The sequence below is a fragment of the Alligator mississippiensis genome, chromosome 4 (assembly GCF_030867095.1).
Source record: "Alligator mississippiensis isolate rAllMis1 chromosome 4, rAllMis1, whole genome shotgun sequence".
Classification (NCBI taxonomy): domain Eukaryota; kingdom Metazoa; phylum Chordata; order Crocodylia; family Alligatoridae; genus Alligator; species Alligator mississippiensis.
The window spans coordinates 109,410,464-109,434,569 of record NC_081827.1 but is presented as its reverse complement, the minus strand read 5'-3'; the positions used below and the strand labels follow the sequence as shown (position 1 = coordinate 109,434,569).

Sequence of the window (24,106 nt, the reverse complement as noted above, 5' to 3'; positions counted from 1 at the left end):
TCATAAAATAATTCCTAGTTTTCCCCCATATTGCCCAGTTCAGCTTTGTGGAAGTGCTCCCTCATTCAGCTGCCTTGTTATCTGCTCTCAGACTACCCACAGAGTTGCCAGTTGTGCCAGTAATGTTTGTGACGTGAACACTTGCCAACTGAGAACTGAACAGAAACTGCCAAAGTCGTTTTGCATAGGCCACCTAATAGCCAGCATATGGGAACGTCTTTGAGTTCTTAATCTGGGGTGGATTTAGGCCAGGGGCCTTGAGGGTAAGAGGTTTTAAATCTTATTCTCTGAGCTTTCCAGTATTTCCTGGCATCTTAAATACTGGGTATCATACCTCCTAAAGCTTATTTTCACTAGAAATGTTAGCAATACTTTAAACTGCAGACTACCCATAGTCGTTAATAGCTATGTTTTAATTGCATGCTCTTTCGGTGTTCTGCAGGAACATGGTAATTACATGGTATTACTCAGTTTTTTTTAGTTCCTGATTTAGAATTGGCTCTCTCTGTACTGTTGAATATTGAAGACAGTTTGCCAATTTAAATACTTAGTGGCTGTGATTTGCAGTTTTTTATAGTTAGAAGCCATCAGTTACCAGGACTATTTTGTTCCCATATTGTTTGTCCCTTACATCAGTGTTTTGGCCTGCTGCAGCTTCTGCTGCTTCCTCACCTTCCAGCCTGGTTCAGGAACCACTCCCACTCTCTGCCAGGATGCACGTAGCATTTGCCGCCTCCCCTCCCCAAAAGCAGAACATGTATGCATGTACAAAGTCTCCCGGCTTTGCCAGCTGAACTAATAGTTTTAAGGGGCAGATTACTTTTGTCACTGCTGTTAGTGATGCTTCTTGTCACTGCTGCCACTACAGATAATTAGTAGTGTTTGAGTGATGGTGTAGACACGATGGTCCTGAAATGATGCAGAAAATAAGGATTTCTGGTGACTTGAAGGAGAATTTCTTGCATTTGAAAGCTTGTATAGCTCTATCCCAATTATGCAGTTGGTCCAGTAAAACATACCTTAAGAAATCCTGGCCTCTCGCATACCAATAACTAGTAATATTTTGTGGTCTTATATAATATTTAAGTGCTCATTAAAAATAAAAATACACCTTGTATTTTTAAATGAGCACTTAAATTACAGGGGGAAATGCGTATTAAAAGAGGGTAACATTCTTGGTGGACCTATATCTTCATTCAAAGATACTTAACTTGATCAGTATTACAGTAAAAAGAATTACAAGGCAATTGCATCTAGAAATTGTAAATTTTCATATGGGACTTCCCTCCCCTGCCCTTGTCTGCTCCAGGATACAAGTAAAGCTCAGAAATATATTAAGAAGGAAAGTGCATCGGAAGCCAGTCACAAGGTTCAGGAAAATAAAAATGTTATGCACAGCAATGGCTTGAGCTTCCAGCATGGCAAATGTATGCGAGACTCCAGCCTGATTCAAGGGGAGTGCCGGCTGAGTGATGGCAGCCTGAGTCCTGACAGGCCATATGGTGAGACATCCATGTCTCTACCTCTTCACCCAACCAAGAGGCCAGCATCAAATCCACCCCCCATCAGCAACCAAGCAACAAAAGGTACCCTTTGTCTCTATTGCCCTTTCCTCATTAAAAAAGCTTTATTTCATCTTTTGATTCATGTACACATTTTAGAAAACTGACTTGAAGCAGAAGCTGCAAAAAAGAACTGATATAGACATTGAGTATAATCTTTCAGGCAGACACTTTTTGCTGTACAGAAGGTATTGAGCAGGAGTAAAAAAAAAAAAAAAAAAAAAAAAGAGGGATTTTAATGGGCCATGTATCCTGTTTGAGCTTTTAGAGGTTAGTTGCACAGTCAGTGTTACTAACCTCTAGATACACTTTTTGGAGGATACCTTTTTTGTACATTTATTTGTTTTTTCCTTTCTCATGTTTTTTTGAGTTGAGATTTATGAAGTGCAAGACCGCAGAAGGTATTTTAATGGCCTTACTTGTATAATTTCCTCAAGGACTACAAATACAAGAGAAGAATGTTATTTCGATAGTTCAGATTAATGCATCTTTCTGACTTACGCCAGGGATATACAGTCAAAGCTGTATTTACTTATATTCCATGGGCTCTTAGATAAGAATGTACGCTTTGTTTTGGAAAGGCAGAATCAACACATGACTTGGTAGCATCTTTTGGCTGGTCAGCCAAAAGCTACTGCTGGTTTGGCAGCAGCTGTGAGGGGGTTTAACTCCTATCTGTGAAGCTGTAGAGAGAAAGTAAATGATGCTGAGGAGTGGACTCCATCCCTCCTTCACGTGGCACAGCATAGCCCCCAGCAGCCATTTCCACGTTCCCATGCTACCATTAAAACATGCACCCCAGTTTGGGAGGTGGAAAAGGTACATGTGATAAGTAAATACTGTATGTGTCCTAATACTGTCTGTAGCTTCAAGAAAATAACCGAATGTCATACAAATGTGCCTGTAGCATCCCAAACAAGCAGACAGAGATGAACAGCAATGCAAGAAAGTAATTAAGTTGTAGATCCTGCTGATGAACTATATTACACCTTGATTTCTCTGATCTTAACTTCTTCTTTTAAGAAATGTAATTGGTAACACTAGTTTCAATGTTTCAGGCAAGCGTCCAAAGAAAGGAATGGCAACTGCCAAACAGCGCCTTGGGAAGATCCTAAAGCTCAACCGAAATGGCCATGCACGCTTCTTTGTTTGATGTAGCTGCTACTACTGCTACTGCTGTCTTTCCTCCACAGACCAGTATTGAGGTCAACAGAGCCTGGAGCTGCTGCTGTTCCTCTGCCTGAAGCAAACTTGCATGTACCATGTAGAACACTGCCTGATGAACAAAAAATCCAATGCTGCATTTTCACTGTGCCACACCTGCTCAGCAATAACCATTTGGGAATGGGGAATCTTCAGAGAGACGATGGACCGGGAAACAGTCTCTCATCAGGGCTTGAATATTGTTTTGTTGCTGATAGTGTCTGAGCTAATTCATGAGGGGAGGATTATGAAGGTGGTTTATCAATAATTTATTTGACAGTTCTTGACAACCTTTAAATTCATTTTTAAAACTATTTATTTGGAAGACTTTTTGAGGGTTATTAATTTAGATTTCAGAATGTGAAGGTTTTAATTGTTCTTGATTAACGTATGTTTGGTGCAGTGGAGAGCCACATTAATGGTGATTAGTCTGGACTCCCAAATTTGATATTCAGGTTATAGTCTTAAATAGGGATGTGATGCATTATTAATTATTTTAAATTAAGGCAAATGGAATTGTATTGTATTTCTTTTCCTGCTCTTTAAGCTATTGGCTGGGCTTTTATTGACTTGTAAGGTGCATGTCTCTGCCAGTTTAGTTAATTTGACCTGTTTTTCCTACTATACATGATGCTTCTCTGTTTACTTTGGTGAACCAGCAAAGGTGCTTCCGTCTGCTAGGAGAACCCAGGTATGCAAGTTCAGTAGCTGGCATGTCTTAAATTGCACCCCTTTCCCCAGTTCTTCCTGATTTTAGTGGTTTTTTTTTTGTCCTAGACAGGGTGGTGGTGGTGATGATGATTATCTTCCCTTTAAGAATAAAATAAGGAAATTCCCAGAAACTTTATTTATACTTAGTTTAAATGTTGGTACCAAAAGCAGCTATATATTTTTCCTAAGGGAGGTGAGAGAATGTGATGCAACTGGTTAAGTTTTTTTTTTGTTTGTTTTTTTGTTTCAGAATAATTGTTTTGGTTGAAAAAATAACTTTAAAATTTAAATTGCAGAATTAAGATTTGGCAGATGACTTAATGTGGCATGGAGGGAGCACTACTGTTGGGGAGAACCAGTTGTGTGTTTAAACATACATTTTACTTGAGGGTCTAAGGAGGCAGGAGAATGTGCACTGCTTGTGAGGCTGCACAGGACAGCCAATTCAAGTCTTTAATGGTGCATATGTAAGTGTTGAGTTGGGTAGCGTGCTGATCTCAGTATAACCATTTGTGTTATGCTTTACACAGCTGATAGAAAATGACAAGTCTGAACTACATGTAAATAACTTTGATTTTAAATTTGTATTTTTCTGTAATATAAAATTAAATTATTTAATTTTTTTTTGTAGGTGGAGAGGGAAATTCCTTTACTTGATTCTGGGAAAAGGGCATTTTGCAGGGTCCAGCCAAAACTAAAGCTTAGGTATGCTAGGAATACCCACTGGGATTTTGTCTGTCTGAGGGAGGACAAAGTTTGCTTTGGCTACCAGATCTTTTGAACGGTCTTAATTCCACTTGCTATTTTGCCCATCTGCCTTTTTTTCTCTTGCTGTCTTTAAAAGCAAATTCAGTTAAATTTTCCAGAAATTGACATGTAGTCTTGTATTTCTGTGTATATTCAGATTAGAATACAAATAATACCTTTAAAAAGATATGGAAATATATTTTATCAGGTTTTCCTGATTGAAAAGTGATAACTGTTTAGCACATTGTCATCCCCTTTTTGAATTGTGAAATAACCAAGTTAAAAGTTGGCTATGAATAGGTCAGATAGCTGGTTTGAGTTCTTCCAGGATATGAAGATTATTGCCTGATTCTCTTATCTCCTGCTTTTGCTTTTAAATTACATTATCTTCATTTTTATAATGGTGTACATCAAAACTAATTGACTTTTTTGTTGATCCATGGCCAACTAACACTTTAGATGAGTTCAAGCTTTCTTTGTCAGTCTATAATTTGTTTCCTCATTATGTGGTGGTAACTTTGTTCAGGTGCTGGGAGAAAAAGTAATGAGAGATGCTCACTGGTTATGAAGAAGCAGAAGACGGAAAGCAATTACTATTTGTTCTCAGGCGGTGATGAATTTTCCAGTCAGCAGGGTTCAATAGAGAGTATATTTTAACCGTCTTCCATTATATTTTCAAAGAAGCATGTACAGCTTAATTGATCGGTTTATGCAGTCTCCAGGAAGCGAGTTCATATTAGCTGGGCTTTGAGCAACTGTTCCATTTTTAGCATGCCAAGACAAACTGCTTTCCACTTATTGTCTGCCTACTTTTATTATACTTGCCTTTATTAAGTGCATGAGATATACTGGATGCAGGTATTTTTGAGGAGATCTCAAGCAGAGCCAGAGAGGAACAGAGACTGATCTTTCCTTAAAGATGTAGGTGCTGAGAGCACTACCTTTATGAAACAGAAATATGCCATTATGGAATCTGGAGTGAAGATGTTTCGGATATAGAACGTAACTTTCCACTGTCCCTAAGGCTTGGCTTTGGCAGATTTCCCAAAACCCCACCTCTTAATTATCAAAGTTTTATATAGTAGTAACCTTACTAGTGGAAAAAGTACTTGGCTGGACCCATACATATTTAATACCTGTTTCTAGATTTTGTTGTTCCTTTCCCTTTCTCTCCTCCTCCTTTTCAAGGTGGCTCTCCATTGTAGTGAGTATGCTAAACTGTCTTTAAAGGCTGTCAGTAGGCCTAGGTTAGTTTCCTTTTCCTTGTTTCATGCTTCCAGCAGAAGTCTATCCTTAAGAGTTTTAGACCTTTTTAGGTAGGGGGGAGGGAAGGGAAGGGGTGTGGGGATCTTAAGAATCTGTTTAAAAGAAATTGTCCTGATAGATGGTAATAACAAACAAGCCTCCTTTTGATAGCTTCATGAAGAGGATGTGGTAACCTCACTTTTTTGTGTATTTGTGTATTGGTAAGTTTTTGTGTTCTTAAAGAAAACACTATTGCACCACATTGTTTGTAGATAGGCTGAACCTGGTGCTGTAGTTTTGGAAAGAGACCCCCCCCAACTCCACCCCCCTATATTTTTCCAGTATTTCACTTTTGGTGATCTGGGGGTGGGGGAAGGGGGCATTGATAGGGGGAGAGCACTGACCGGACAACCGGGACAAAATGTTTTCAAGGAGGATATTTAAAAAAAAATAACGAAATTTGGATTTTTTTTTAAATAATTACATTTAACTTTATCTCAAACTTTCTAATGAGAGAGAAATAATTATATGAAATGAAATACATTGTAGTTCTATCCTTTTCCATATTCCCAAGGTTTTGTAATTTAAAAAAAAAATACGAGAATGGGAAACCACCTAGAAATTATATCGGACTTCCAGCAACTTTCCCTTTTCTCCCTTTACTATTCTTGCTAATAAACCCTGGCTACAAGGTAGCCCTTAATGACCTCTGAGGTAGTTTACCTATGCAACCTATAATATTTCACATGAAGTCATTCTTGAAGAAATCATTTGAAACAGTTGGATGTTCAGAATTAACAATTTTTTTTTAGATCAAAGGGGGTTGTTTTTTTGGGGTTTTTTGTTTGTTTGTTTTGTTTTTTTTAAAGCTGAAATACTTGCATTAATTTTAAGAGAGCACAGTGTCATGGTCATCTTTTAAAGAGCTTCAGCTTTCCCCCAGCTTTGTTCTATGGTATAGGCTGCCTTCATTCACCAGGACATATAGTCATAAATGTTGAAAACTTTTTTGTAGGAGTATAAATCCTAGGGCTGAAATGATACTGGTGGCTGGTAAATGAGGGATCTGAGTAAAGCCAAGGCTAGAACTTACTGGGGAGGTAAAATCCCATAGCTGGTGCTCCTCCTAACCTTCCTGCCACCAAAAATCTTTAGTGTCTTTTTAAAGCTCATTTCAGAATACTTCCAGACCATTAAAAGCTGTTCATGGCCCTGGGATTGAGTGAACCCAGAGCTGCTTTATTTTGCAGAAGTATAAATGGAACCAAGGGCCTTATTGTTCGTGATTAAACTGGATTAAAAGCTGCATCATCCATTTACCCAGAAAAGGGAAAAAAAGAAAAAACAAAAACCTACTTCTGGGTGCAAAATGACTGCTGAATCATTCAGTGGGTGGGAAATACAAGTAGCACTGATCAGGAAATGTGTATGCTTCTGCAGAAGCTCTATTTCCATTTTGAAAAGGACTTTTTCTACTTTTAATATAAATTAAGCCATAAGAGTTTCATGCTGTGGGAAGGGAGTGAAAGGGATCACTTTAAGAGAGTATATTAATATGTATTATCACTTCTGCTGGGAAATGTCTAACTTTGCCATGCTTTGCAGATATTTCTTTTTTTTTTTTTTTTTTAAATTCCATGAAATTTGAAAAATGGGGATAGTTCTTGGCTATATTTACTAATTTTATAGTGATGTTTTGCTGGCCCATTTGTCTTTTCCTCTCCCTTTTCTACTGTCATAATCTAATTTCTATCCTTTTTTGAATGTCTGTGGAAAATATTAGCTTGTCTGTCTGAACAGAGGTTTGTGTGTGTGTCTTCCTTTTTACAGAAACGCACTACTGTGTTGAATATTTGGCTGGGAAATGGGATGCTGCAGCTTTAAGAGCATTTTTTTTTCAATTCATAACAGTATTTCCCATCCTCTTTTGCCTGCAGGCAGGGAAAATGTATGTACAGTATTTATTTTGTTTCGATTTTACTTTAAATTTGTAACTTTCTATAAGTAGCTCACATTGATTATTCTAGGGGAGGACAAGTGGCTTGTTTAAATTTGTATTTGATATTCATAGTTTCCACTTTCTGTACTTTAAATATTGAAATTAAAAAGTTGTATTACATATGTTTTGATTTTAGCACTCTAAAGTGTTCAATTTCTTCTGGTTTTGCTTATTTGCTTAAGTGTAAATATAGAAAGCTGTACAAAATGTCTTATGAGGAAAAATGCTTAATTCTGTTTCTCGTTCTGATTTCTATGCCCTTTATTTGACTTTTGATTTTGGTGAAGACTGGCTCAAGAATGATGGGAAGAACATCACATTTTGGTACTATACTGAAGTGTAAGCTTGACTTAGAGTGAAGCATCCCTAGTTTTCCATCACCTTGATAAACTGGGAGAAATTTATCTTATTTGGAAGGGAATTACTCTCCCCCGCCCTGCTTTTCCCATTCTCGTTTTACCTATTATGTATTTGTCAAATTTGCTTCAGTCTTTTAATGACAGAAAGAGAGAGCTACTTTCAGAAAAGTCAATCTGTGTTGGACAAGGTTCTGTTTCGATCCTCTCCTTTTCTCCATTACCCATTTGGTTTCATTTCTCTGGATCAGAGGCTGTTTCTCCACTAATCCCCCCCCCTGCAATTTGTCATCTTTCAATTTGCAGTTACTACTGGGCCCCATTTTGACTGTGACATTAAAGCACCTCTGCCCACAACTTGGAAGAGGAAGTACTATTGTGTTGTATTTAGATTTAATGTAATGCTTTCTCCTCTTCTGTGGATAGTGCTGAGTGCTGCTGAATTGCTTCAAGTCCATGTTTGGGGGAGGTATACAGCCACTGGTGATGGGCATGGTACTGTATCAGAATCTTTGGTAGATAGCCTGGCGTTGTGGTCAGAAGACCAGATTGGAAAAAGGTGTTTCTGACTAGAACAGGAGCATGTGAGAAGCAGGATTTGTTTGGTAATAACTTTTTATTGGACACTATTTCAGTTTGGAGAAACAGGCTCTTGGGCACAAAAATGCCTTTTGATATTTTTTTGGGCATCCTGGGTATTTTTACACATGCTCTAGGAGGTATGGGGGGCAGTGCTTTAATTAGGAAACCATGCCAATTAAAAGTGCCTGAGTGTCAAGTATATCAGTGTCCCCCATACTGAGAAATAGTGGCAGGGTGCTCTGAACTAAAGCTCATTGAATGAGCGTTAATTCTAAGTGCCCTGATGCTTGTGATGCAGAAAGCTGCTGTAGCACAGTAGTTTCCATAATTAATCGAGTCTGCTGTGACGCATTGGATTTCCAGCACATCGGCGCTGGCTCCCTGCATGTCCATAGGAACCCCTTGTGCCTGAGAGTCTGCTTAATATTTCTCTCAACTAGAAAGCTGGTCCACTAAAAGAAGTTGCCAAATCCATCTTGCTTTATGAGTATCTTGTTTAGCTGCTTGAATTCTACTGTTTTGAGTTCACTGAGAGAAATTTGTTATGGGTATGAACTAGGATCCCAGTGTGCTAGGTGCTGAACATACGCACAGAACAAAGGTGCTTTGTCTGGCCCAGACAGTTTAGTCTCATCCTAAAACAACAATCCAAGTATAAAGCTGAAAAGGTTCAAAGGTAAACTATCAAGCCCTTTGGTCCATATATTTTGTGTGCCCACCTGACTTCGTGGAGCCTCTCCCTAGTGACTCTGGAGCATGTGCTAGGGGTCTGCTGCGAGGACGGCTCCTGTTGTCATGACACGGGGTTACATTCTCTGTGGGGGATACCCCAGGACTCCCCTGCCACATCTTGGGTGTTATGTTCAGCAGAAGGGCCATGCAGAACGCACCGCGTGTTGTCACTAGTGGGCATTGCTGGGGCTCCACCTCCCCTCCACCCCAGCCATGCGCCAGCCTACTGGGACTGCTGAACAATGTATGGTTCAGCTTCACCTCGATGTAGTGTCCCATTCTCTCCTGCCACTCGGGTCCCCTGGTGTTGACAACAGTCTTTGCTCCTGCTACCCAGGTTTGCCTGGGGCGGTGTGATGACCTTACGGATGGGCCTAGCTTCTCCATGTTGGGGTCTCCTGAGTGGCCCTGGCCCGCTCAGCCCTCCTAGTTAACCCAATAGTCCCTCTTGGGCCCCTGGGCTTCAAAAGAAACAAAAGGAACCAAAATTCCAGGGAGAGTCCCTGGCCCGCTTCCCACTCGTGAGTCCTGCTTCTGTTGATTTCACCGTATATCTGTGTCTTCCTCCTGGCTGGCTCCCTTGTTGCCAATGGTGGTATGGCCCTTTAACTTAAGCCTTGAGCCCTCCTGTGGAGTCCCGCTTGGGTCCCTCCTTGTGGGTATCCAAGTTCTCTGCTCAGCCTGGGGGCGTGATCCCACAGCTGCCTCCCTGCTGTGTCCCCCCCTGTTGTTTTCCTGCTGCCAGCCTTTATTCCGGCCAGCTGGCATTTAGGATGACATCATTGGCACGCACTGGCCCCACCTACTGAGAAAAGAAACTGATGAAGCACACAGGTGCTTTGCCCCTTTGCAGCTCGTCTGGCCCAGCTGTGCTTGGAGGGGGTGAGTATGCCCTGTCCTCAGGACTTTTCTTTTTATCACTGCAGCAGGTTGTCTCTGCTGCAACCCACATGAGGGAAGGAGTCTCCTGCCCCTTTCTTATTGTCCCCCTGGGACATTTTTTAAACAAATTTTCAGGGCAGAAATTGGTTTTGAGCACCCTGTCAGAAACTGTTTTCATTTGAGTGGAGAAGGAAGACCCTGGTACCACAAAGGGGAGAGGAGGCGGAATTTTTTTTTAAGCAAATAGGATTGAAAAATCAAATATTTTTTAATTTTTGGAAGTGCATGGTTCAGATGACTTAGTGTTTTGGTCAAGCAAACATCTAGTACAGAGCTGTATTCAACTGGCAGCCCTTACAGGCATCTGGCCTGTGAGAGGTAACTTGCAGCTCCCACTCCTAGCACTGCTTCCTCCCTCACTCTTACTGCTGTTGATAGGGTTTCTAGTCTCTTCACTCTATCTTCCACAATCTGCCCCCAGCCCTGAGCATAGGGCCTAACAACATGCCCATGGCACAGGGGAAGGGGGGTCTACATAACGCCGTGTGTGGGCCCCAGCCATTCAGATGTTGGACAGCCCTGAGTTGTAGAACACTTTTAGAAATGTTATGTAATTGCAAGAAGCCTAAAGGGAACATGGCCCTGTCAAATAACCTTCTATTTTAAAAATCATTTAAGAGCTCTTTTAAGTGGGTCAGGGATGTTGTTGCAAGTGCAGTGTTCCTACTAAAGGGCCTGGTTGGGTTTCTCACCCTGAATGACTTTTTGCTTTGAGTTTAAAATAAACCTGCTGAGAGAGACAGGAACTGCTAGAGGCAGTCTCAGTAGGCTACAGGGGAAAAGTTTTTAATGACTATATAGAACAGGGCTGTCTGAATTCTTAGTGGCATGGGCTGTTGCACCAGTGTGCTGCAGCATGGTTCAGGGGCCTCCCCAGGTGCCCCACTCCTGCACTGAGCACATGGGTACTCCCTACCCCACCACTGCACTAGGCATGTTGATGCTGAACCATGCACGCAGGTCCTGGGAACAAGTGCTCCAGCCCCAATTTTCAGTTTCCCAGCCATTGGCTTTGCTGCTGTGTTGTACTTTTACTGGTGCCTGATGCCCCATTGTCCTGCCCCACCCCTTTGCCAGGGGAAGGGGGAGTCCAGAGCTTCCACTCCCCTTCTTCCCATGCCTAGAGCCCTGACCCAGAGCTGCTGGCCGTGTTTGGGCAGCTGTTAATGCGGGGTGGGTGGACTCCAGCTGTGTGCATGTGGGGTGGGGAGCAGGGCATGCTAAAGCTGTGTGTGGGTTCAGACTTCTGTGCTGGTCTCCTCCCTAAGAGGGAGGGGAAGGGGGCGAGAGGTGAGGATCTCAGCAGGTCAACAAAACTAATGAAGTGGCCCACCTGTACAAATAATTGCCTAGCCCTCCACTAGGAATACAGATCTGTAGCCTCTGGAGATGGCTGTGAATGGTAAGTCTGTCTGTCTGATTATTGTCAGTACCAACTTACTCATCTTCATTTTATTATAAACCATTTTTTTTCTTTTATTGGTTATACTCCAAGAGCTTTTTTTATTTTTTATAAAAGTTCCTGGTGCATAAGATGGTACTGTGAAAGCATCACATTTTTAATAAATAACTGTAAATGCTGCTTAAATACCACTCAATAAACCTCTGCAACTTCTACTGCATTTCCTTATGCCCCATTGACGTTAGGGGTTTCTTTGTAAAATCTTTCCCCTTCCTAATGGATAGATAGAATGTAAAAGCCTGAAGACGGTACAAAGCATGACAAAGCATCTGAGTTTCCACAACCAATTAATGCCTAAGAGATTCCTCTTGACAACAGAAGAGGTCAAAAGTGTTTTTTGTCATGAATGTTCCACGTATTTGAAGTCCTGGGCCATCTGTTGAGCAGTGTTTATCACCTTGCCCATGTCCTCAGCAGTGGAGGGTAAACCCTAGTCTCCTCTGTTGGGCTTATCTTCCCCTGCTAAAGTCTCAGGACTGATGGAGTCAACTACGTTAGTATTTGGACATGATAGTTAATTTTGTTTTTAAGTACAAAACACCCCCCCCAAAAAAACCCAAACAAACACGTTTTTCCTAACATAGACCTGGCTTTTGTAACTGCTGCTGATAACGAAGACTTGGAGTTGTGGGACATGTCATGCAATTTTCTTGAAGTGATCTTTGACTGTAAGCTTTTACTAGTGGCAAGTAATACATGCACACTCCCAAAAGAAAGTTCATGAGAGCCAGAGAGGAAAAGCTAGCTGACATTACACTCACTTTAGTTTGCTGGAGAAAGTAATGCATTAAAAATGACACCTAGTTAGTAACTAAAATTATTAATATAACTCTTCTACATGTGGGAAAAGTCATTGGTGATGGTTACTAAGGACAAGGAGTGAAGCCTTGTTAATTCATATTGTTTCACTGGAAGGCAGGCTCCTAGGACAAAATACTTTGTCTATAATACTACCTAAGTCCTGAGTTCTCTGAAGCCGTATTTAGAATAAAAGCTGCCAACTTCTAAAGAATTACCTTGGATTTGATATCTCTATTATCTGTACTGTTCTTACTGTATTTGTCCTTGTCTTGGAAACACAATAGCTTTGGGAATATCCAAGCTAACTAAAAGTTCAGTACACAAGGTCTGCTCATTTGTGATGCTTTGAAAGTACCACTAAAGAATCATACTACCTCTTACTACTCCCCAAAGGTAACTTCTGAAGAGAACACGTTCCCCAGTTTTATTTGTTGCAGTGATTGGGAGAGAGATGCCTGCCTACCCCATGCTCATAAATTCAGATTTCTTTCAAGTATACTTCAATAATTTTGATCTAAGTGTACACCCTGCTGGTAACTTGTGAAATAACAAGGTTTTTGTTTTGTTGTTTTTTTTTGGGGGGGGGGGGAGTAATAGAAGTTAGCAGAACTCCTGAGAACTGCTAATCTGGTCTCTGAGAATGGACTCGGAAGCAGTGTTTTAAAGAATAAATTCACTAATTTTAATCAACACTTTAGAAGAAAGGCTAAATCTCATTCTCATGCTGATATTTAATTACTACAGAGGTTTCTTGTACCTTCTTTTGAAGCCTACATTACTCATGTATCCTGTGGGAGACTAGATGCCTTACTAAATTGACCCTGCATCTGATCCAGTAGCACTTTCTGATGTTCTAGTTAGCGCTACTAGGAACTTTATGCTCAAATAATGATTACTTATGCAAGCCCTTTTTATGTAGGCATTGTGCCTCTGCTTAGGGACAGCTAAGTCTCCTTTCCCCAGAGTGTTCTGAATCCTCATCAGTAAAAGTGGTCAAAAGAACATCTTTACTACAAAGACTGAAGGCATTAAGGAGGGGTTGGCTGGCTGAGATGTGGAGACATACTAAGGAACAGCTTACTTCCAGGTCAGTTCATATTCAGCTCATTTCAGTGGGGATCAAAAGTTACTCTCGCCTAACTCGGCAGGTAACTGTAAAATGAATAGATCGCATTCCAAATGCTAGGGGACAGATGTGCACACCATAAAACCAGTTCCAAAAGTGATACTAAATTGCCACAGTCCTAGGGAGGAGACCAAGCATTAAATGGGACATGGCATCTGAATTAACTTTTCTCCAGATCAGGGATTGCAATTTTAGATCACTGCTCCTTGTCCTGTCCCATAGCCACAAGGAAGTGTGCTCCATCATCTTCATAACCACCATTTGGGTATTTGAAGACTGTTATCAGATGTTCCCTCCATCTTCTCTTCTCTAGGCTAAATAATCCCAATTCTTTCAGCCTTTCTGCATAAATCAATTCTTTTAGATCTCTAATAATTGTTGTTGCTCTCTGCTGGATGATTTCCAATTTTTTTTTTTTTTTTTTGAAATGTGGAATCCAAAACTGGATGCAGTACTCCAGGTGTGGCTTGATAAGGGTTGAACGGATTGAAAGAATCACTTTACTTGCAAGCAACATACCAGGTTATATTAACAGGAATGATATGCTATTGTTTTTTTTTTTTTCTTTGCATCAAGAACACATTATTGGCTCGTTTCTTGTAGTTCATTAACTTCCAGTCCTTTTTCTTCAATACTGCAGCCTTAGTCAGTCATTCCACAATTTTTGTTTGTGCCTGTGATTGTTCATTCCTAGGCACAGTACTTCACCTTTGTCCTTGAGTTTTCATTTCAGACAATTTTTCCAACCTGTCAGTGTCACTTCTGAATCCCAATCCTACTTCCACAGTGTCTGCAACTCCACATAATTTGTCACCTTTAGTGTAATGCCTACAGATGTTCCTTGTATTTGGTGTGGTTATCCAGCCAAGGTGTCTGGAAAAATGTTTCTTACTCCGAAGGTGAGAGCAGACACTCTCTGAAGCACTGACATAGTAGGACATGAGAAACCTGAAACCTTGATTTTTATTTTTAATTGTATTTTTTTGGAAAAAATTAAGTAAACCTGGCCTTGGAGGCAATCCATTTGAAATATCTTCAGCATATCCCGTACACTTAGTCCCTTTGACTGATTATTTTTTTCTGGTTTCTTTAAATGGAATATAGTTCCAGTTTCCAGTGCAGCAGTACTGAGCAACCACTATAATTTGGAAGATTCACCTTTGACTCTAGATTTACCTAAAACTAATTCCTTAGGCTTCATGGGCAGCAAATGTCCCTGCACAACTAATGCCCTCCAAAATACTGTTCATCTGCTTGGTTATGAGGTGCAAAGGCTTATAGGAGAGTGACCTACATTAAGGCAATTTTTGGCTTTGGAAAACATGAACACTGGTTTTGGCTAAGCAGAAGGCAGGTAGAGATGCACTTTATAGACTGACTAAATCAAAAGTGCATATGCTTTTGTGACCCTAAGTTCACTTCATCAGATCACAGCCTCTGAGTACCAAAGAATGGTGGATAATGGGTGAGGAAGAAGGCAAGAGAATTTTTCAAGGAAGCAGGCCATAGAAACGGGAGAATAAAAAACTGATAGAGCTGCAAAGATGCAGGAGCTGTTAAAGGAAGCTAAAACGGGTATGACAGGAACTAGAAGAGACAAAGCAGCAGCTGCAAAGGTGATTTAACAGTAAGATGAAAGAGAGAATATTTTTAGTATAAGTACCATGGGTAGAAGAAAACAAAGAATGGTCATGATACTTTTCGGCCTGAGTGGAAAAAGGTGAAAAGAGAGCTAAAAGCAGTAGAGATAGGCGAGGTCTGAGTCGAAAAGCAGGAGATATTGGAAGCAATGAGGAGATTCTATGAAGAGCTATACCAGAAGGAAATAGATGGAAAGAAAATGAAGAATTTTCTGGAAGACATTGAAGAAAAAATAGAGGAAGCAGAGATGCAGAAGATGGAAGAAAAGGTAAGTGTAAAGGAAGTATAGGAGTGCTTAAAAACTTGTAAAAGAGGAAAATCTCCAGGAGCAGATGGGACTACCCATGGAATTTTATGAGAAATTCTGTCCATGGGTGGGGATGGATATAGTAGAGGTTTTTGAAGAAATAGTGAAAAAAGGAAAGGGAAGGACTTTACAAGCAGAATAGTAAACAGGGACCCTGGTTTTCTCTGACTTTTTTTTTTTTTTTTTTTCAGTTAAAAAAAAAAAAAAAAAAAGTAGCCCCAAATCCACATTTTTCCATGATTAAAATGAAACACTATGGAGATGGAGGTATTAGTGGCATTTGATTTAAATTGAGGAAAAATGTAGATTTGGGGCTACTTTTTAAACTGAAAATAGGGGGTTTTCTTTAAATCAGAGAAAACCAGGATGCCTGGTAATAAATAGTAATTTATTATTCAAGAAAGGGGGGAGAAACTTTTGAAGAACTGGAGACCAATTACCTTGCTAAATACAAGCTACAAGTTGTTGGCAAAGATGGTGGCTTTGAGAATACCTGAAAAAATAACACCTGAAGTTCAAGCCTTGTGTGCAGAAGCTTCCCCTGCCTCTTCAGGAAAAAGAACAATGAGAGCAAAGGAACTGACCAGACCAAGAGGAAGCCAGACACATGGAGGGAGAATGCTGTTCCTGGTCCTTCTGGTTTGGCATCCACAGCATCCTATGTCCTTCTACTGAGGTGAGCCCTGGGGAAGGGAGGAGAGAGAGTAACCAAGGTGTGGTCCAGCTCCCAGTCAGAGCAGGAAGGAGAAGAGCTCCAAAAGAGGGGAAGAGAGGAAGCATTGATCCCTGAGCTGGGAGGAGCTCTAGTTTCAGAAGGCGTGCTGAGAGTTCATCTGTGGCAAGTTCCAGAGTGGGGGAAGATGCAGAGAGATGCTGAAAACAGTTCAGCCAAAGAAAGGTGGTTTTTTCCTTGTTTGATATATAACCAAGTCACTTAAAGAAGAAAAGTCTGAGTGAAACCAAACCCTCTAGGACAGTGGTTCCCAATCTGTGATATGGGTACCACCAATGGTACCCAGACAACCTGTCAGTGGTATGTGTTAACAGATTTATTATAGTTACTTTAGTATGACCAGCAAATTTTTGTCAAATAAAGGTTGTATTGTTTTAAACTGGTGGTGAGTAATCTGTCATAGTTTGGGAACCACTGCTCTAGTGGAAGGGATGCTCTGAAGTAAGAGTTGCATGCAGCTGTGAGTAAATACTCTACCTAACCGTGGTGCGTGTGTGTGTGTACACCCCACGGTTGGGCAGCATATGTATGTGTACATACATTCATACATACATTGACTTTCTCATGGTTTTTACTTTCACCTTTGTTGGGATGCCAATTGTTTGTATCCGGGACTGGTTTTACTGAGGAGCATTCTCAGAGCCCAGGAAAGAACTGGTTTCAAAGTAAAAAAAACCCCAAACAAACAACAAAAAACAAAAGTGTTTGGCATCCCAAGCCCTTGATATACCATTCACTACTTACCTAACCTGTGTTGTCTACTGACAGTTACCATTCTCTGTCTGTCATAACCATGAGCAGACCTGTTTTTGGGTAGCCAGGATATTTTTCGTCTGAAAATAGCTTTGAAGGAGATACTGAGCGAAAGAAAAGACTGATAAAGAAATAGAACATCTATTGGCAGCTAATATGAACTGCCATATCGGAACATCTGGTTGGTGTTTGGCTGGGGTGCAAGGGGAGGCTGGAGCCCCACAGGAGACGAGCCGCATATATCCTTGAAATGGAGCATATTTGGAGAGTTGTCTTACATTGATCTCCATCCCAACACTGCAGTGGGGCAAGCAGTAGCTAGGGAGGCATGCAGTAGATAAATGAATTGGCCTGACCCCTACCCCTTGCCATCTGCCTCCCCCCACACTTGCCTCCCTTGCCCACTGAGGATGCTCAGTGCCTGTGCCCCATTCCTGTCCCTTGCTTGGTGCCTGGCCCTCTAGCAGATCCCCTAGGGCATAGGAGCTGTGCACACTTTAGGTTGCCACTACAAGTACAATTGCGATTGTGGCTGGTGGGGCACCAGCCACTTTTTTGACTGCCCCCCCCTCTTCCCCCCCCTCCCCCCCCAGGCCCAAGTCAGCACCTGGGGGCCATTGCCTTGTTTTCTGTGCCCTTGTTACAACTGTGATGATGAAGATTGGTGGTAGATTTAGAGCTTCTGATTCTTGCACAGTGAAGATTTATGTGGGAAATGGTGAACCCCCTTGCTGATGGGCACTATGGGAAATCTTAAAATGCAAAGATGTGAAAAAAGTATCCAGGTTGTAGTTGTATTGGTCTAGAGGAAAAGGCAGTCAGGAATCACAGTAGAGATGGTATCTTTTATTAGACCAACAAGATTTTTGCAAAAAAAAAAAATCTTTAATTGCAAGCTTTTGGGCACAAACACCTTTCAGCAGGCATTGGAGAAAAAGTTGTAGAAGTTCTCCTGTGTAGAAATGAAAGTTCATATTTCATAGGATTTCACAGAGGAATCAATAGATGGAACACTCCTCTGGGTAGTCGGTTCAAAGCTGGTATGTGAAAAAGATTTGAAAAAAAAATACATTTTAGCAAGGTTTTTTAAAGGCATAAAAGGGAAATTGGAATTCAGGCAATGGGAAGTGGATGCTAACTACTTTTTCTACCTTTTGAAAATGTATCCCATTTAATCTTTTTTCATGTGAAATGAGTGAAAACTCGTCCTTGTCTCTCAACTCTCACACCTACAGAGGTTAGAACCTGAACTCCTCACAAGAAGTAAGATGATATTAGCATTTGCAATCAGTCAGAATGGAGGGGCGCGGGGGGGCTGTTGTGCTTGGTACTGTGGAACTGCACAGGTAGACACAAGCACTGTCCTTAAGAGCTCTATTTGTATGTGAAGTGATGCAGTGATTATGTATAGCCAGCAAAGAAAGGCAGGAAAAGAAAGGATATCGAGGGTAAAGAAACTTGCGCTAATTATTACTTAGCTTGCGTCCAAGTCACCTTTAGGTAATACGTGAATTAGTAGCAGCGTAGGCAACTGGTAGGGGGTGCATGGGGGTGCACATGCCCCCCCGATGGGACCAGTGCCCCCCTTGACAGTTGACACCGATGCTGTCTGCAGGGCTGGTGCCCCCCCCCCCCCAGATTCAGGAGGCACCAGTCACTCATGAGTAGCAATATCCTTGCAAGTTTGTCCCTTGTGCCACTCTACCCAGGTACCCCATGCCACACTCTGATTATGCTGGCAAGACTTTTTGTAAATAGACAGTGAAATGCACTCAGTTCACCAAGCTCATCTTATAAGCAGTTGCTAGAATAGTCTGTTGGCCTGCATAATGTATAGGTAAATGGAAGTTCTCATCACTGCTTCTTATTGATGAACAATTACCCCCACAATAAGACTGTGCACTAATTTTTATTGCTATGCTCTCTCCTTCCCTTATCTTGGCCTTCTGTTATGTGTTTCAGCCTTTCAGACTGTAGGCTGTTTTGGGGCAGGAACTGTTGCCTAATATATATATGTCTGTACAGTGCCTAACACAGCGAAGCCTGACTTGGCTGAAGTCTCTAATCATCACCACAGCATAAACGATATCGGTGAGGGTATTTTTTTTTTTCTGTGACCCTGGTCAAGCAGGATGAGTGGGAGAGGTGACTGAATTGATTCTTTAAAAATGGTAGGTTTTCTCTGCCCCAGGCATCATCCAGCATCAAGGAAGTGCTGCTCACTATTAATAAAAGGGCTGGCAGAGGTGTGTTTCCTTGAATATGGAGGAGAGGAGGCCAGTGTCCTTCTCTTGAGGCCACAAACAACGTTCTGGTGGAAAGAAGTGAGTAAAGCTGGTCGGACAAAAACTAAGATGAAAAATATCAAAGGAAGTGAAACTTTTTTTTCTTTTTGTACAGAATTTTAGGTGAACTTATTTAGTTTAACAAAATGTTTTTTAATGTTTCCCTTTTTATTTTCCATTTTTGGTCACTTCCCCTAATGAAAATTTCTGTCTTGCAGAACTATGTTTGTAATTTTTAACTTTTTGTTTGGAGAAGAGAGGCTTTTGGTGTGTTTTGTCTGAAAACTTTTGACCAGTTTAAGAAACAGGCAATTAGATTCAGTTTTTACTACTGATCACCACAAGAGGGAGCTTGTGATACAGTGAGTGGTCCTGCTTGGTTCTAACATTTTAGAGACCACCAATTTTAGGCTTAATGTTAATGACCATCTTGTTTAAGTCGAACCACATTGCATGGGGCCATGCCCTTCCCTTAAGCTTTGAGTGTTGACATTTGTCATGTGCTGCAAGGAATAAAACCACAGCAGCCAAAGATCCTCTGAGAAGAGAGTCTCCCAACTTTGGCAGCCCAAGTGTTGTGATTGCTTAGATGGCTGAAGCTTGTTAAAGGATATTTGGATACTTGCACCAGGACTGGGTTGTCTTCATTTACTGATTGGCATGAATGTTCTAAGCAGCTCAATGGCTACTGAAAGAGTATTTTGAATAAAAGATTGAACTGTTCTTATGGGGAAAAGACAGACCTTCACCTAGCAGCTGCAAACATTCCTCCATTCAGAGCACCAAAGTAGGACAGAGCAAGTAGGATTGGAACTACTGAGGTAATGCTTTTGAAAGGTTTATCTGCAAAACACTAAAAACAAAGGGAGAACCCATGTTAATGACCAGAGATGAGAGAGATGCACGCAATCCAGTGTCTGTGGGCATGTTGCTAAAGATGTGTATCCAAACTACTTCAGAGAACAGAAGGGATCTCTATCGGGGTCATATTCTCCCCAAACCATCTCCTTTTATTGCTCTGTCCTTCCCATTAAATGTGGAAACAGACAGCCTGCCTTGGGCATCAGAGTCCACAATCTGTTCTTTCCTTTAATAAATCTCTGGCTTCTTTCCAGTAGTGCTCGAAGATGGTCCCAGATGTGAAGGCTTCCCTCTGTTCCACTGAACATATCTGGTGTAAAGAAAAGGGCCACACTCGCCACAGGTTCAGAAACCAGCACTTCCTCTGCTATCAGGACTGAATAGTAGGAGACACTAGTCAGGAGGTACCCCAGAGTAACGATGACTGAGGACAGTATCGGTCAATGGGATATTCCTAGGATAGAATAAAAGCAAGCCTTTTTACTGCACCTCTTTTCTACCATTCAAGTTTACCTTGTTCTCTTATGAATCTGGTACACCTGGTTAGGAATTTTCTGATGTTGTTTCCAGCCCAATTACTAGTGCACAGAAACCAAAGCTACTCGGAAAGGAAGGGCTTGAAACAATTTTTATTATAAAGCTGTTGATGTGTCTTGTTTGTTTGTTTTTTCTTATATACTGAAACGGTTGCTTTTCAGTTCAGAATGAATTTGCTCAAAAACGATAACCTAAATGTGGTAGAATTGTTTAAATTCAAAAGACAAAAGTGCTAATCAATCCAAATCTGAACTGCTTTGGGGTGGCTGGTTCATGAAAGTTTTCAGGATTTCAACGTTTTTGATTTTGTACCGCTCTAGAGTCTGGCATTCAGCCTTGTGCTAATGATGCCAGTGAAGAATTGGGACACTGAGGCTATGGTAAGTATTGTCTATAGTTGAATTCCTCTATGGCTTCCTGTGGTAACATTTGTGAATGTCAATTTAGATCATTTTCCTGAAGGGTCTCCACTGTTTCTGGGCACGCTTGAGACCTGTGCCAGATATAACGCTTCCTAACTGTTAAGTGGGAGTAGTTTTCCTTTTGTCCTCTTGATACAGCATGAAACTCCTGAAGACTTAACCTAGGCTGTAGCACCTACCTGTAGGAATCTGATTGTTGAGGGGGAATAGTTGCAGAAACCTGAAATAACTGTGTATGTTTTCAAGCCTTAGCTACTATAATGTTTAGCTTTAAAAGGAAAATCAGAGGTGTTTTAGTTGGATCAGTCTAAATTTATCATCTCCACTCTGAGTTGCTATCCCCCAGCCTCCCTTAGTTCTTCATATCTGATGACAATAGATTGAAATTGCTGCCTCTGTCCTCCTTTCAACCCTCACTGAAGTAAAGGCAGACTTGGGCCACGGTGTACAGTGTATTATGGGACTAATCTTGTTTAAGCATCGTTATCCAGGGACTGATCTCATGGGTTAATTTTTTTTTTTTTCTTTTAGCAGGAAACTAGAAGAAATGTTGTGCCTCCAATCCAACCAAGTGTAGTCCCTGTTTGTGGTGTTTGGTAGTGGGGAGAATGGTATCTTCTGCTGAACCATCAGGTGTGGGCCACTGGCAAAGCCAGGCTACGTAACATCAGATAGACCTTGAGTCTATGCTAAAATCTTGGTACATGTATAAACGAATTTGCATGCAAGTCAAACCTCAGTAGGAAACACGTCTCAGCTTCTATGCATCAAATGATGAAATTGCACTGTTTAGTGCTCTATTTCTGGTGCCTACCAGAAATGAATCTGAGCAGCTTGCTGTGGTGCTCACCTTTCAGGGTTTACAATTTCCTCTGTTACAAAGTTGACATAAAACCTGGAATTGGAAAAGAGTGTCTGGACTGCTGATCTTATTTCCTGTGCGTGGCCTGAAGAATTGAGACCAATAGATTATTTGTTTACCAGTGTTACAGAGCCGACTTGATGTTTACTTCAAGAATAATGGGCTACCTTTTCTTACACTGCATGCCTTTATTAGGAGACCTTCTACAAGGAAGGCAAAAAGCGGTTTCTTTGAAGGCTTTTGACTGGGACAAAAATCTCTCGCTAAGGTGGAAAAAAAAAGTTGGGACTTGAAAATGCCTTGCTCTCCTCCCTGTATCCCTCTTTCTTCCTCTGATATGTTTTTTTTTTTAATATCCAGCCTGGAAAATCTTTGGCATCTTCTGTCTGGACATGCTTTAAAACATTATAGAGGATGCTGGAGTTAAAGTGCTCTTTGGAAATACTGAGAAATATTTCACTTAATTCCTGAATGCATGTGCAAAGGGGTGGGACATCTCAGTCCAGTCTCTAGAGGACAGATAAATCCACTATGAGTTGGCCATTGCTGCTGTGGCTCTGAGCTGCAGATGAGGCTTGATGCAAGCTCCATACTACAGTGTTCTGACCTCCTGCTTTCCTATTTGGCTTCCATTGGTAAATTGAATAGGCAATGTCAGTATAGACTGGAAACATACCACCAGCCATAAGAAAACATCCCAGAGTAAAAAGCAAGAGACAGCTTGTCCAGAGTTGGCAGACTTGGGTCAAAAGCATCCTGGAAATTCTCATATTTATCTACTCAAGAAAGGATTGAAATACAACATGTAAATGTGATTTGTCTTTTGGAAGAACTATGCAACAAGGAAGATGTGCATAACCATAGCTCTCTGCCATTACAGTGATAGTTTTGACATCCTAGGGATCCAGTTTGAAATGACTTATTGCATATCATAAACTTGAAGTCAGAAGTTAGATTAGACTTCATAGACTTAGTCAGGTTTAGGTTAATTTTTTGCATAACACAGGGTTGTGGAATGTCACCCAATCATTCCTGCAGCCAGGCTTACAACTTCTGGTTAGGTTTATGCATGACTTTTAGAAAGGCCATTTCATCTTTTTTTTTTTTTTTTTTTTTTTTTAATGCTTCAAGTGGTGACACATTTCAGTAGCTGATTATCTTTACTGCTAAATACATACCTTACTTTTTATCTGAATTTGCCTAGCTTCAGCTTCCAGCTGTTAGATCTTGTTATGCCTGTACTTGTTACTGATGAGCACTACTATTCAACATCTATCTGCAGTGAGATATTTTGTTGTGTGTGGGGCTTTTTAATGTAAGGGGTGTATGATCGGTCTATCCTTGGAGGTCTGCTGCAGGCAGTCACCAAGACCAGCTTTTTGCCACAAACAGACCAAGTCACACCATCCATGAAATAGCATGGAGTGTCTCCAGACTGTCATCTGGCATGAATGACTAAGTGGGGCATATGTAACTTGGCCCATTGACCCTATTGTTTCTTTTTCAGATAGGCTGGACATATAATGCCTTGGGCAGGTGACTAGCAATTCACTCAAAAGAGGCTGCCTGCTTTGGCACAGGTCTGGACAGTACTGCCAGATGAGATGACAGACAGTGCATAGGGTGGGGAAATGGTAGGTCGTGAGTAAGCTTTTGTGTTTTCTAGTAGTGGCTGAAATCTCAATCCCTTTCTCATTCTGCTCTTACCTCTCCATCTCTTTTCTTTTGTTTTAGCTCTCCCTCTTCTGTCTCCTGCTGTTGCCCCATCTTGCCTCACTTAACACAAGTTTGCAATTGTTTTATCTTCAGCAATGGCCATCATTCCAGGGACAATAATCATGCCAAGAGTGACCATCTTGATGGCTGTGAGAGTAATCTGTATATTTGTAGACCAGTTGCCACTCCAGCAGTTGAGGGCAATTATTAGAGCTGGAAGAAAAGAACAACAAGGTTGTACATATGGACTAAAAACCAACTTCCCAGAGTTGAGTAAGGCACAAAGATAAATGGCAAGGTAGGGAAAGGCTTTTAGTACAGACACTGGGTTTGGATCCTGCCTTATTTTATCATGATTAGTGATACTCAGTAGACAATAAGCATAGCAGCATGTTAAATTTCCAGAGGATACCAAGCTGGAGCATACTGCAAAAAAACCCTGTCAGAATAGAAGCGATGCAAAGAGAACTGAAGAAACTAGTAACGTTGACGAGACACAACCAAAATGAGAAACAAATGGG

The 24,106-nt window shown here is 41.1% G+C and overlaps 1 protein-coding gene across 3 annotated transcripts in view; it reads left to right on the top strand.

The window, feature by feature from the left end:
* Positions 1-7,587, top strand: part of KDM7A (lysine demethylase 7A) — a 101,191-nt gene extending 93,604 nt beyond the window's left edge. For 2 of the 3 annotated variants that reach the window (XM_059726461.1, XM_059726462.1), the window contains exons 19-20: positions 1,310-1,586; positions 2,621-7,587. In XM_059726461.1, coding sequence (XP_059582444.1) covers positions 1,310-1,586; positions 2,621-2,715 — 372 coding nt within the window. In that variant the 3' untranslated portion in view covers positions 2,716-7,587. Of the gene's footprint in view, positions 1-1,309; positions 1,587-2,620 lie in introns of those variants that run through there. The other variant, XR_009461757.1, reaches the window with a different exon arrangement.
* The last annotated feature ends 16,519 nt before the right edge of the window (positions 7,588-24,106 follow it).